The following is a 14,247-nucleotide window of genomic DNA, read 5'->3' as shown; positions in this document are numbered from 1 at the left end:
CACCTTTCTGGAACTTTTATCCGCCTTCACCCGCAACCGACTTCAAGTGTATTATTGTCACATCATCCATCCCTTCCCTACAATCCATTTGTCCCTTTCATTATTTATATTCGTTGACGTTTTGTCTTCTACGACTTTTCGTATTGAAGTTTCTTTTTTTTTTGAATTGTGCTTGGTCCGCTGTGTCCTCTCCAGTTTTAGGATTATTTTAACAGAAAGCGCTAAATACGATTTTATGTACGGTTGGTGTCTTCCTCTGAAAGAAATAGACTTGGGAAATGGCGTATTTCACTAATGATGGGATTTTCAATCATGAACCTTGCGAAGATGACCGTGCAGACATGAATGAGGATTCGCGTCACACCAACTATGAGCACAATAATACCTACGCTGATAGTGAGGAAGGTAAATAAGTGAAGTTTTGTTGTTTGAAGAGGGAATGGTAATTTGGTCGATAATTTCAGACACAGAAGAAGCAAGTGAAACGGAATGCAGATCCTCAAACCATCGAAATTATGATGAGCCCATGGAGATCAAGGAGCAGTAAGTACTCAATTACCCTTGTTTGCCTTAATCTTCTTCTTTTTCTCAGCTTGTCCCGTTCACAAGCGGGGCCACTACATCCTGATCGTTTTCGCCATTTGGTCCTATCAAATGCATACTCTGGATGCAATCCCGCGGCTCTTAAATCCCTATGCAGCATATCAACCCACCGCTGTCTCGGCCGGTCTTTTGGTCGCTTACCATCGACTTCGATGTTCAGACCAATCTTGGCAAGTGAATTCTCGTTAGCGTGAAATCCGTGACCATACTATCGAAGACATCTGTCTTACAATTTTTCCACGGTCGATGCAACCCCCTATGGGTCGTGGATATCCTCATTTCGGATGTGATCAAAACGTGTTACGCCAGTACCGCAAGCCGCTGTTCATTGTCTTCTATAGTCGGTCTACACTCAGAACCATGGTTGGCACACGGTCAAACGCTTTCTCTAGATCCAGAAATCTCCCAACGATGTTTCTCCATTAATTACCGGGCAGTGTATATTGCGTTACTATTTCCGCAGTTCTTGACAAATCTTGATTCACGGTCATTCCAACGATTTAGTGGATACGGTTATCAAGAATGCGGTGCGGTAATTTCAACATTCAGCTGAATTACCTTTCTTTTTTCATATTGGAGCTGTGCTACTTTGTTTCCAGTAAGATGGTGTTCTATCTTCCTGAATAACCCGATTAAAGAGCCGCAGTGTTGGGTGGGTTCTAGCTCTTTGCTTTCTTGAGCTCAGTGTTCGATATCCTGTGTGCGTTCATGTCGTTCATGTGTACTCTTCTCCACTGTCCAGCTGAGGTTCGGACGAGTTCCAAAGAGCGTGTATAGAATTCTCGGATATGGATCCATTGCATAGACCAGGCTCCTCGACTGTGTGCTGATATGTCGCTGATGCAACACTTGTGTATTGTGGTGCAGTTACGGCTATCAGATTGCACGGTCAGAAGATCTGCTTTCGTGTTATTGGTTTGAGTGACCAAAGAAATCCACCATGGAAAATTCGTCTGGAACATCGGCGGGACTCACTGCTGCCAGCAGACTGGTGAAAAGTAAAGTACAGAGGGTTTACAGAAACTATGCCATCGCCAGTGAGAGACCTGGAGTTGAAATTCTGCACACACTAAAGCAAAAACTTTCTGTCATATGCAGTTGGCCACGTCGGTATGGCGAAAACCACTCCAGACGTGTCAAGAATGCAACCTACGCGAGGAACCAGCGGAGCTTTTACAGATCTCTCAACGAATCCCAACAGAGCGTCCAGACAGTACAGTTTTCGGTGACGGAAGCGAAAGAATATTGGACTTCAGGGGTTACCCGCCCAGCACGCTGAGTGGATCACCGCCGAAGGCACCAGCCATGGCAATACGCCTGGCATGAATTTTGCGGATGTTACTGCAGAGGAAGTTCGACGAGTCATAAACAGCTCGAAGAACTGGAGGTCTGGATCGGGTGCAGAATTTCTGGTATAAGAAATTTACCAGCGTACACAGTCGGTTGGCACACAACATAAATCAGGCCATGAGTCGTCAGGAGGAATTCCTACCCTTTCTCACTGCGGGGATTACCTACGTTATCCCTTAGAAGGACACGGTACAGGACCCCGTAGACACAAGGCCGATTATTTGCTTACCAACCCTCTACAAATTCCTAACGTTCATTATTAGTGGAAGAGTCAATGCACACCTCAAGACCGACAACATTCTGTCCGTGGAACAGAAGGGCTGTCGAGTTGGGTGAAGGGGTTACAAAGAGCAATATCGGCTCGGTAGTTGTGGGACAAGCAACTAGAAGCCAGAGAAACCCCTCTTGTTGCTATATCGATTATGATAAGGCTTTCGATAGCGTCCCGCATACCTGGCTCATAGATGTCCTACATCCGTATCGCATTGATCCAAAACTAATAAAGTTTTTGGTGACAGTCATGGAAGGGTGGCATATCACCTTATGAGTGCGTACTTCTGACGGTGCTAATAATTCAGAGCTCATCCGCACACGGAGGGGCATTTTCCAGGGGTATTCTTTGAGTCCCCTTTGGTTTTGTATGCCACTGAACCCCCTCTCATGGCTACTGAAGGAAACTGGTCTACGTGCTAAGTGCGAACTGACACACTTGATGTACTTAGATGATACTGTACTGACGACCATCTTAGAAGTCTGTTGCGAATAGTAGTAATGTTCAGCCGTGATATTCGGATGAAGTTTGGAGTGTCGAATCCAAGCCATCCGCAAAGGTCATCACGAGCCGCATGCCGGACAGCATTGGCGACCTCCACATCGAAGCTATGACCGAGAAAGACTTCTAGGAATTCTGCAAGGAACCCATGTTCGAGTTGGTGATCTGAAGGATGCTATCCTGGTATTGAAATCAGATTCCTTGGGGAACAATAAAATAAGCGTGTTGAATGTATTCCTTCCTTCCTTCCCTTCACTGGGTTATGCATCCGGAATATTGCCGAAGACCGATCTGGAAAACGTCCAGCGGCGGATACGCACAACTATGTCCAAACTCCGAACGCATCATCCAAACTCTGCCGTGGAGCGGATGAAGCTGCCTCGTGAGTTAGGGGCATGGTTGACGTGGCGGCACAACATCATCGCCAAGTCGACTCGTTGCGCTCTTATTTTTACAGCAAAAAGCAGACGAGTTCCTTGCATGCGGCTGTCTGTAAGGTAGAATGTGAGCTGACTTCACTTATCTTGAAGGATCAATCTTTCAATCCTCTGAGTGGGGTGAAATCCGACCTAGAGCGAATCGATGAATGGAAGTTGAAGACAATGAACGGTAAACCCGTGAATTGTCCTTTGGCAGCCATTTGTTGAACAGATGGCTGTGTGCTGGGAAGCTCTTTGCTGAGACGGAGGGATTTATGTGTGCCATTCAGGACGGTATGGTCGCCACCCGAGCTTATAAAAAGCGGGAACATGTCCGGTTTACCTAAATGAGCCGCAAGCGGTACTTGATAGTTCTGCTTACAGCATGTATTGGGACTAGCAAGTTTTGACTGATCGCCATACTCTACTAAACAAGCCGGACGTGCTGTTAGTTGACAAGACGGGTTGCTCCGCGTATACAATTGATGTTGCTATCCCCCATAACAGGAACAGCGAACGGAAATACGAGGAGAAGTAGGTAAACTATGAGTCACTGGCTTGGGAAATCAAAAAAATTGGGGCCTCGAGCGGGTGGTTGTAGTTCCCATCTTATTGTCAGCTCCAGGTATTATACGTATATCCCTCACGGCTTCCCTTGATGCCCTGGAACTTTCATACAGTCTGGTTCAAACCATACAGAAGTACAACATTCTGCATACGTGCTCGATGTTGCGGGGAGTTCTCGACGGATTCTCCCGTTGACCTACCACCGGCCACTACCACCAGCGCCCCTTTAGTTTTTAAGTAGGTAGGATTGTCCGAACCTAAATGCTTGGCACTTAGTGCTAGTATTAGGTAAAATCCGACGTGGCGCCATTTCTGGGCTATGGTGTGAGCTTGAATGGCGGATTACCTGTCTGCCACGAAGGTGTAGAACGACGAGGATGATGCGTTGAACCATGCTAGGACAATTTCCGAATCAGTCCAGAAAAATGAGACTGTTTCCTTCAGGTTAAGATCCGATTTTACACGGACGGATGGACGGAAAAATGAGACTGTCTCCTTCAGGTTAAGATCCGACTTTACACGGACTACTCAGTCGGTCGCCATCTTGGCGATGTACAGTTCAAGTCTGGGCAACGTGATTTGTTTAAGGGAAGCAATCCTGGACGCGACTTTATAGACGGAAATAGGAAGCCTGGGAGAACCAACAGGTCTGTGAACTCAAAAAGTACAGGGAGCAGCCGCACCAGACGCGGAAGTTTTACCAACACGTCAGCAGAATGAAGCCTTACACATCTCAATGCTCATCCGACAGAATGGGCATATTGGAGCGAAGGGTTGAGCACTTTGATAAACTACTGAAAACCAGAACATTGGCGAGTTGGAAGTCCCGCCAACTGAAGACGACAGACAAATACTGCCACCCCCAAGTATAGAAGAAACAGTCCATCGGTTAAAAATCAGAAGTCGCCAGGAGCCGATGGAATTACAGCCGAATTCGTTAAATACGGAGGCGACTAATTACACCAAGTGGTTCATCAATTTGTACTCAAGGTGTGGGACAGCGAATCAATGCCTGACGACTGGCAAAGAGGCATTATCTGTCTTATACATAAAAAGGGAGATATCACGCAGTGCAGCAATTATGGAGGTACCACGTTGCTGAGTACCATCTATAAGATATTCTCCGCTATCTTGCTATGCCGGATAGGCCCATACGCTCAGAACATCATTGGCCCATACCAAAGAGGCTTCACGCTAGGCAAATCAGCAACAGATCAGATTTTCTCTCTGCGGCAAGCGATGGAAAACTGTTGGAATATGGACATCAGTTGCACCATCTCTTTCATTGATTTTAAAGCCGCCTATGATAGCATAACCAGGGTAAAACTGTACACGGCCATGAGAGAATTCGGTATCCCGACGAAATTGATAAGATTAATTATCCACCCAACTACTGGCCTATGATGACGAATCGACATCATGGGAAGAACGAACCGAGACGTACAAACTGCCTTCATCCAAATCGAGCAGGCGGCGCGAGATTTTTGGCTGCACATCAATGAAGGCAAGACAAAATATATGGTGGCAATGTCAGCACCGAAAACCAACCAACCAACAACATCAAACCGCACTGGTCAAACGGGAAGATTAAAGATAGAAGAATACAACTTTGAGACCGTTAATAATTTGTCCTATCTAGGATCGAGTTGTTATTTCCAAACAAGTCGGGAGTTTTTCAGGAGGCAGACTATTTTGGGTGCCTTGCGATTACCATTGGTTTTCAGGATTACAAAGGCATAATCAACTGGTAAATTTGGTCGACTTGGAAACTAGGAAGTTCTGGAGCAAGGGCACTATTTGTTGCTGTTAGAGTGTTGATCGAATATTGATTTAGCAATCTATTCGAAAATTAGGGTAGTCGGCAGCATGCAGATAGGATTGAGTAAAAATTATCCTGCGGTTTTGCCCGCTACGAGTAGCAAGATTGAAGTCAACTGCTATCACATACGTTGAAATAGCAGAGTTAGCCTCGTTATTCGACACCTCTGTATATACATATTAATATAATCGTCCTTTGAAAAACGTTTTAGAAGGCTATGGCCAAAGTATATCTGTTATCTGGGTTCCTTCTTTTCTTACTTCTAGGATGTACCAAGAAAAACTAGCAACATTCAAAAAACAACTTGAGGATCTAAAAAATGGCTCCCATCCTGAATACGTGAAACGCGTGAAAAAGCTAAAACAACAAATGGAAGAACGGTTACGTCTCAATGAAATTCATAGAGCATATTTGGAAGAGTGTGTTGAACGAGATTATATTCTAGAAAATAATGCAGCTGTGAAGGAGTATGAAGAGAAAAAGGTAATTTGAATGTGCATTCGATGTTTTTGTAGTTTGATTTCTGTTTTTTTGTTTAATTAAAGTCGATTATGCTTCTGAGATTTAAATTATGAATTTGGAAAAGGGCTTGTATCGGAAATTGTTGTTTTCCATGTTTACACCCCTTGGACAAAGTCAATTGGAAATATACTTCCAAACAAATCAAGTTTCTTGTGTCGTTTGTTGTTTTAAAAGTCATAGTTGGCCCCCATTGATTCATATACTTCCTTAAATATTTTAGTTTGATTGCTTCTCTAAGAGATGCCTTAGGAAACGTTTATAATTTGTACAATGCTTTGTTTCAGTCGGATTTAAAGGAAAATCTCTTAACCGATTTCGAGGACAGGAAGAAGCTAATTGAATCAGAACGTCATAGTCTAGAATTAACGAGTGATTCTACAGAGGTGAGTAATCTGAACATTCTTTTTTCAAATAGTTAATTTTTGATGATTTTTAATAAACAAATATTTCAGATAAAGCCCACAGTGACGAGAAAACTGCGACGACGTCCAAATGAACCTCTACCGGTTGTAGAAAAACGTCGGAAGCCTATAACTGGGCAACTACTTGTGTATACACTTGATGAAAAAGACATTGAGAGTGATCTGAAATCAATAAGCCGAGGGAAGGCGATGACACCCAACCGTAAGTGTTATGCATTTATCTGGAATGAAGTTTAATTATGTAATTCAAAAGCTATCGATGCAACTGTAGTTTTATAGCTGATGTACTGATTTAAGAAAAATCAATCGAAACGAAGCTGTTCTTACCTGTAAATAACACCGAAACCTGGGGTCTTGTTTTATCGCTAACTAACTTGGCCTACTTTCATATCTTTCAGCAATTACAACAAACGGAATGCCATCAAATTCCCAACCGCATCAGAATACAAACGACGTTGCCCCAACCTTGGTAGAGACACGGATCGAAGACGGCAAACTACTTTATGAAAGGCGATGGTTCCACCGCGGTCAATCCGTTTATGTGGAAGGCAAAGAGATGACTCGATTTGCTGCAACAATATCCGCGATTGGTAACGAAGTGGTAAGTTCAGTTGAATATTTTTGAAATTTTCAATTCAAATCATACTTTTTTACTAGGTGTGGGTGAAAAAGGTCAATGACAACAACAAAGTTAAGATAAATATGTCACAATTGGCGAAAGGCAAAGTTTCTATAAAAAGGAGAGCGAATTAAACCCGCAGAGTGTTGTTCTAGAGATATTTACTAATTGTATAATATTAGATTTAAGGTTACTGATTGTAAGTATGAACGATTTTATAGATAGAATGAATGCAAAGGGTTTTATTCTAAAATTTGGTAGTTTTTCTCGGAGTACTCATTGAGTATGAAGATGACAAGAAGACCTGTACCTCTCCAGGAATATTTTAAATGAGCTTCTTGAACTCTTCAGTGGCAAAGTCGATGGTATCATTCGTGATGATGGGGGATGGAAAGGTTTGCATCCGGGAACAAGCTGTGTTGAGGAGCTTGTTAATGCGGCTCTAATTTCCACTTGCAAAATTATGGATATTAGTTGAAAAAGAGTGCGTCTAATTCTGCCGTATTATTGTTAATTAAGGATTAAGATCTCCTGATGATTTCCGCCAGGAATTGTCTACGAAAAGTAGAAGGTTACAGATTATCTTAATATTTACAGCAATGAAAAAGTGATCTAAGAACGATTGAAAATGGTGGCGTGTTTATGTAGGACGAGCAGGGAAATATTGTCAGAAGTCTTATCGACGACTATTGGAGCGGTTATCCAATCAAGGAGGGCATTTTGCATTAAGGTCGGCGCTTATAATGAGAGCCGAGATTATACGGGGGTCGAAAAGTCCAGAAGAGTAAGACTAAATGATAGAGACATTGAAAGGATCAGGTGATTAGTTGGCACAGTAAGTGGAGCCAGCCTAGTGTTGTGTGGTTGGTGGTTGATTATAAAAATGATCTTGATAGATCTGAAGGAGTTGGTAGGCGAAAATAGTTTAGTAGTGAAAATCTTGTCGGAGGTAAGGATGGCATTGTCTCTGGCTGTTATCGAGCTTGGAAGGTTTAGATTATGCTCGTAAATATGTTAAAAAGAATTAATTCAGAGAACAAGGCCAATACCTATAACAAAGCCTTGTCTAAGAAAGTTTTCGTTTTCTTGGAGAAAAAACTGAAATTTTTGCTATATCTCGGCCACTAATGGAATTCATGTTTAATAACTCCTCATTCAAAATATGTACCACAGCTTTGAAGTCACGCACGAGTGGTTTCCATACCGAAAGTGGGGGTAGGCGTGACCATGAGTCCGCGAGGGACTTTCTACCAATCAGCTTACCCACTTTCGTGTTTCGGTTTCGAGAGTGTATTCCAAGCGGAAGTACTAACAATACTGGAAGCCTGTGGACTGGGGCATGATCCGAGCCCCAAGCGTAACATAGCCATCCTGACCGACAGGCCATTATGGCTTTGTATTCAGCCGCGATATCCTCCAGGCTGGTGGGGCAGTGTAGAAAGACGCTGAACAGTCTGGGCGGCACTCTCAAAGTCACCCTCAATTGGGTTCCGGATGATAGGAACATAGAGGGGAATGAGCAGGCTAACAGGCTCTCCAGGCGGGGTTCTGTTCTTGGTAGTCCTTCGGGGGTACAGTCTGCGTCCCGTTGGCGACTGTCAAGGGTGAAACCTACTCGCACTACCACTACCAACAGCGGACCCCAAATGGCGGAGGCTCATCAGCTGTGCCAAGGCAGGGAGGGTTTCGCCCACTTATGAACAAACTCGATCGCGACTGTGCCAGACGCGTGCAAATGCACGGGACGATGCCGCAGAAGACTGGGCCACTCATCGCGTAGATGTCAGAGTCGGTTCAGAGGTGATCCTATCCCGTCCATCCCGCGCGTTGGATTTTGCGATTCAGTCCGCTCCCCTTGTTAAGACCGTTTGGCAGTTTAGCTCCTTTGGATTGAAAACTTCGGTGGTATCAATCCGCCTGGAAACTTCACGTCTCTATTAGAGTAGTTTACCTCGGATGAGTTTAGTTTTATTGACTCCTGATTCAAAGCACGCGATAAAATCTCTGTGTCCTGACAGGGAGGTAATATTTGACAACCAAGAACCTCGGCCCTCATCTCGCCGAATTGCTAGCATTTGGGTTAGCTCCAACACGTGCCGTTCGGTTCCTCATATTGTTTCGCGCAGCCGGTGTTCACGACTCGCAAACCTGTTAGGCGAGTTTGGTTGGTTGGCAGCCTTGGTGACCGTGTTGGTGCCAAGGTGATGTAACGCTGGACATGTTGGATCAGGGTCTTGAAGTGTGTTAGAGCACTTCATTCAAGACCGTAACGGTACACTACAGTATATTGTAGGAGACAATGTGGTCAGCATTGCGCTCGCCCGAGATTATTATCCTGATTTGACTCAGGTACTCATTCACATCTGAGTCGACTGGTATCCGACGTCAAATCACGATGCAAATCCCACTGCCACCAGTGAGATTTGAACCACACACACAGTCGTTGCGTTCGTAAAAAAGCGTGATGGTTGAGAGGAGAATTACTGTCCGAGAGGAGGGCCAGCCCTGACACATAGTACCTCCGTTCGCTCAACGAGGCGTTACGCGTAGCAAGATTTTTTATCAGTGGGTTAGGGTGGGACAGTCACTTCTTCAGTCTGACGCGCGACAGTTTGATCTTATGCGGAATTGCGGGACAAACCCCGGAGAGGTCGTACAGGAGGGAATTTGTGTGAAATTTTCGGTTCGACCTTCTTGTATATGGCCGTGCATTTCCTGAATATCGTTCTTTTGAAGCGTTGGGGGACTTCGGCTACGTTAGGTAACATGGTAGCCCATGCTGGGTAGGTCAGGATTCATCGAATTAGGGTTTTGTATAATAGGGTTTTAGTGGCAGGAAACAGGGTCCGAGATGAGAGGAGATTTTTTAAGCCAGCTGAGGTCTTAGAAGCTTTGGCTATAAATGATCTGACGTGGGGGTTGGATTTAAGTTTGTTGTTGAGAGATGTTTGGCTTTGGCTTGAGAGTAATTTTAGATTTTTACTTTTTGGCACTGTGCGTCAGTGGCACTTCCCACTGGAGTTTCAAAAGCAAATAATCTCAGACTTAAGAGAATTAACGGTGAAGCCCCACCGGTTGAAATACACAATGTTAGATGTGTGAGGCAGACACAGGCCAGTGTGGGTCTGGGCCTACTCCCATACAGGATGGTATCGTCCGCGAAGAATATTCCTCCTGATGCGGAAGGACTATCGTCGTTTGGGAGAAAGAGCGGGCGTACTGGAAAAGTTTACGGGAGGCAAAGGAATATCGTGGAGGAAGATTTTAAAAAGTTCGAGGTCTAGAATGGATTCCTGAAGGACTCCTGAATGTACGGGGAAGTCGATGGAGCGAAATCCGTCGAAGCCCACGTGAAAAGTTCTGTTGCTAGCGAAATCTGCAAGTAATTTAAATAGGGGGGGGAGGGCAACTAGTCTGGATTAGATTGAAAAGCAAGCTCTCTTTCCAGACCGAATCGAATGTCTTTTTAAGGTCTAAGCCGCAGGCTACGGTGCAATACTTAAAGCAGGTAAAGGATTGCCTGTTCGGTGGATCTGAAGTTCTCGAATCCGAATTGAGTAGTGCCTGTTGAGGTGATTTAGTAGGATACGTTTGAAAATTCTTCCAATATTGTATAGAAGAGAAATAGGCCTCATATCTTTGAAATCGTCAGGGCACCCGTTTTTAGAAATAGGTATTAGGAGAGTTCATTTGCAGCATACATTAAAGTGGCCGTTATTCAGGCAATTGTTGAAGAGGATGGCGAGTCGTTCATTGATGGTGAGCGCCTATTTCCGCAGGATGAAGTTGCAGATACCGTCAGGATCCGATGAGTTTTTTATTGTTGCAGAGGATGATTGCAATTTCAACTTCTTCTTGGGAGGTAAAGAAGAAGGGGAACGGGTCGATTCGGACTATGCCAGGCGGGTGGCTGGGGGAAAAGGGGTAAAGGTGACAGTAGTTTACACTCCAACGAGTAGTGGCGATTACCGAGTTCCACGTGAGGTCCACTGGCGATTTGGCTCCGAATAAGTGGCTGAAGTAATCTACTCAGGCAGATATTTTTTCCTCAGTGGAGTTGACGTTGAAAGAAGATTTTTTCCTTTAAGCCAGTCGGTTAATAATTGAGAAGGGAGGGGCCAAGTGTGAGGGATTTAAGTAGTTTCTTGTAGGATGAATTCAGTTTGGATCTAATAGCCGCATTAATTTTACTGGACATGTTTTTAATGATCTCGGAGAGAAGACGGTAGTCAGCGTTGGATCTGTTCCGTAGTCGGTGAAATAATCGTTTCCTTTGCTGCAGCAGCCCGTTTCTGTTGCGGGCTAAGAGGATGGTTGAGGGGGAAAAGCAACCGTATTTGAAGTAGCCAGGCTCTTTCTCATGTTTGTCAATGTGGTTTTGAAGGCAGAGCTGAATTTCTTAATGTAAGTGGCGCTCTTGATTGGAGTGAATGCACGATTTGTCCAGAGGAGGATTCAGTGCACTGGATAAATTGCATTGGACGATATTATAAAGCCGTCTAGGAAGGAAGATCGTCGTGGAAAGGTTGGTACTCCCATGTTAATGATATCCGCGTTAAGGGATGGGCCTGACTGGAAGCAATCGAAGAGAACTTCGTCGTTTTCCTTATTAACTGAGTTACATGCCTGGCGTTGAGGTCACCACTGAGGAGGAAAGCGTCGAAAGTTGCCGTGATTTCCCATCGTTCTGACAGAATGGGAGTGAGGTGGTTTGCTGTATTGCCCGGGAAGTAGTAAAAGCCGATTAGGACTCGGAGGACGCCGCCCCTGACCACTGCTAACAGGCAGTTTAATGTCCAGATCTGACTAAGCTGGCTGTCCCCGCATCATTGAGGAAAGTGATGTAAACATGTAGTTTAACGTTGGGGGCTTCCCCAAATCTGGTTTCGGATAGGAGAGCAAGATTGGGATCAGTTTCCTCGAGGAGCTTGTGAAGATTGAAACGTTTGTCGTTTGAAATGAACGAATTGGTGTTGAGTGTGAGCACTTTCATTTTGATTGTTTAACAATTTGAAGAGGAATTGTAAGTATGTTTCGGCTCTATCTTCAGAAGGGAGACGGGGGTAGTTGTGACAGAAGTCAGATGTCGAGTTCTAGACGAAGGAGAATGACATGTTGAAAAGGGACCTCGCTTCCATGAAAAAGCCTTTAGGAATGGAAGAATGTAGGGGCGATGAAGAGCTGAAGGTTTCGGATCTTACTCGACCACTAGACACTGCGGCGGAAGAAGAGGTCAATGAGGGAATGGTGGTTCAGTTGGAATGAGGCCGAAGGCCAGGGTGGGACCCTGAACATCATCATCATCATCAACGGCGCAACAACCGGTATCCGGTCTAGGCCTGCCTTAATAAGGAACTCCAGACATCCCGGTTTTGCGTCGAGGTCCACCAATTCGATATCCCTAAAAGCTGTCTGGCGTCCTGGCCTACGCCATCGCTCCATCTTAGGCAGGGTCTGCCTCGTCTTCTTTTTCTACCATAGATATCGCCCTTATAGACTTTCCGGGTGGGATCATCCTCATCCATACGGATTAAGTGACCCGCCCACCGTAATCTATTGAGCCGGATTTTATCCACTACCGGACGGTCATGGTATCGCTCATAGATTTCGTCATTGTGTAGGCTATGGAATCGTCCATCCTCATGCAGGGAGCCAAAAATTCTTCAGAGGATTCTTCTCTCGAGCGCGGCCAAGTGTTCGCAATTCATGAGGACTGGCAAGATCATTGTCTTGTACAGTACAAGACAGGCTTTGATCCTATGGTGAGACGTTTCGAGCAGAATAGTTTTTGTAAGCTGAAACAGGCTCTGTTGGCTGACAACAACCGTGCGCGGATTTCATCATCGTAGTTGTTATCGGTTGTGATTTTCGACCCTAATAGGAGAAATTGTCAACGCTCTCAAAGTTGTATTCTCCTATCCTTATTCTTCCTGTTTGACCAGTGCGGTTTGATGTTGTTGGTTGGTTCGTCTTCGGAGCCAATGGCCAGTAATAAGATCGCTTAGAAAACCTCCGCCTCGTAAAAACTGCATTTGAAGTAATTAAGGAGGGGGGGGCGATAACATTGGAATATTGTTGCGAGAGCCCTGGGTGTACCGGGGGCAGATTCGCGATCTGCAAGGAGGTAGCATGCAGGTAATTTAGGAATCCTCCTACGGAAAATATATATGTCTTTCAGAGTTCCTGACCGGAGACCTTGCGGCTATTCAAGGTGCACTGGAAGCTGGGGGAAGACTCGAAAGGCAGTCGTGGCATCGGGCTACTTCCCAGGAGATGATATCCGAATTCCTCCAGAGATAGTCGCGAGACTGGTAAAGTACTGTGAGAGGAAGGCGCTACCACTTCTCCTCGGCTGCGACACCAACGCCCATTAAGGGTTCTGGGGAAGCAGCGGCACCAATCGAAGAGGTGAGTACCTTATTGAATTTATTTTTAGTAATAAATTAGAAATATATAACATAGGGAACACTCCAACGTTTGTGGCCAGCATTAGACAGGAATATCCGGATAGCTCAGTGGTTAGAGCACTGGGTGTTCATACGGAAGGCCGCGGTTCAAATCTCGCTGGTGGCAGTGGGATTTGTATCGTGACTTGACGTCGGATACTAGTCGACTCAGCTGTGAATGAGTACCTGAGTCAAATCAGGGTAATAATCTCGGGCGAGCGCAATGCTGACCACATTGCCTCACAGTGTATCGTTACGGTTTTGAATGAAGTGCTCTAACACACCTCAAGGCCCTGATCCAATATGGATTGTTGCGCCAACGATTATTATTATTATTACTAGACAGGACGTACTAGACATAATTCTAGGAAATACTATAATAAACGGGCCGGTCAGAAATTGGAGGGTGTCTGATGAGCCCTCTATGTCTGATCACAGAATAATCAGATTCGACATTGAGGGTAACTCCGAAATAAAAAGAATAATAATGAATCCCAGGAGTACGGATTGGGATTGCTTTGCAACGCCCCTGAGCAACAACATGGCCTACCTTAAAAGGGGCGGTGCTATTAGGAGCGAACTGGGACTAGAAATAGTGGTGGAAGACAAAGTTGTGATTGATGCATATGAGGCCAGTTGCCCGGCTAAGACAGTTAAGTCATCAAGGGGTGTCCCCTGGTGGAACAGGAACTCCTCTCCGTTTGTAAA

The 14,247-nt window shown here is 44.9% G+C and overlaps 1 protein-coding gene across 1 annotated transcript; it reads left to right on the top strand.

The window, feature by feature from the left end:
- The first annotated feature begins 96 nt into the window (after positions 1 to 96).
- On the top strand, positions 97 to 7,313 carry LOC119656609 (sin3 histone deacetylase corepressor complex component SDS3). Its single transcript, XM_038063046.1, has 7 exons — positions 97 to 405; positions 465 to 543; positions 5,797 to 6,013; positions 6,337 to 6,435; positions 6,505 to 6,676; positions 6,873 to 7,075; positions 7,132 to 7,313. The coding sequence occupies exons 1-7, from the start codon at positions 279 to 281 to the stop codon at positions 7,225 to 7,227; spliced, it is 993 nt and encodes a 330-aa protein (XP_037918974.1). The 5' UTR covers positions 97 to 278; the 3' UTR covers positions 7,228 to 7,313.
- The last annotated feature ends 6,934 nt before the right edge of the window (positions 7,314 to 14,247 follow it).

Source organism: Hermetia illucens, chromosome 5 (genome assembly GCF_905115235.1).
Source record: "Hermetia illucens chromosome 5, iHerIll2.2.curated.20191125, whole genome shotgun sequence".
Classification (NCBI taxonomy): domain Eukaryota; kingdom Metazoa; phylum Arthropoda; class Insecta; order Diptera; family Stratiomyidae; genus Hermetia; species Hermetia illucens.
This window is presented reverse-complemented; position numbering and strand designations above follow the sequence as displayed.

Coding starts and splice junctions, on each gene's coding strand:
- LOC119656609 (XM_038063046.1), top strand. CDS start 279: ATGGCGTATTTCACTAATGATGGGATTTTCAATCATGAACCTTGCGAA. Junction 6,014..6,336: donor AGGAGTATGAAGAGAAAAAG/GTAATTTGAATG, acceptor GCTTTGTTTCAG/TCGGATTTAAAGGAAAATCT. Junction 6,677..6,872: donor GAAGGCGATGACACCCAACC/GTAAGTGTTATG, acceptor CATATCTTTCAG/CAATTACAACAAACGGAATG.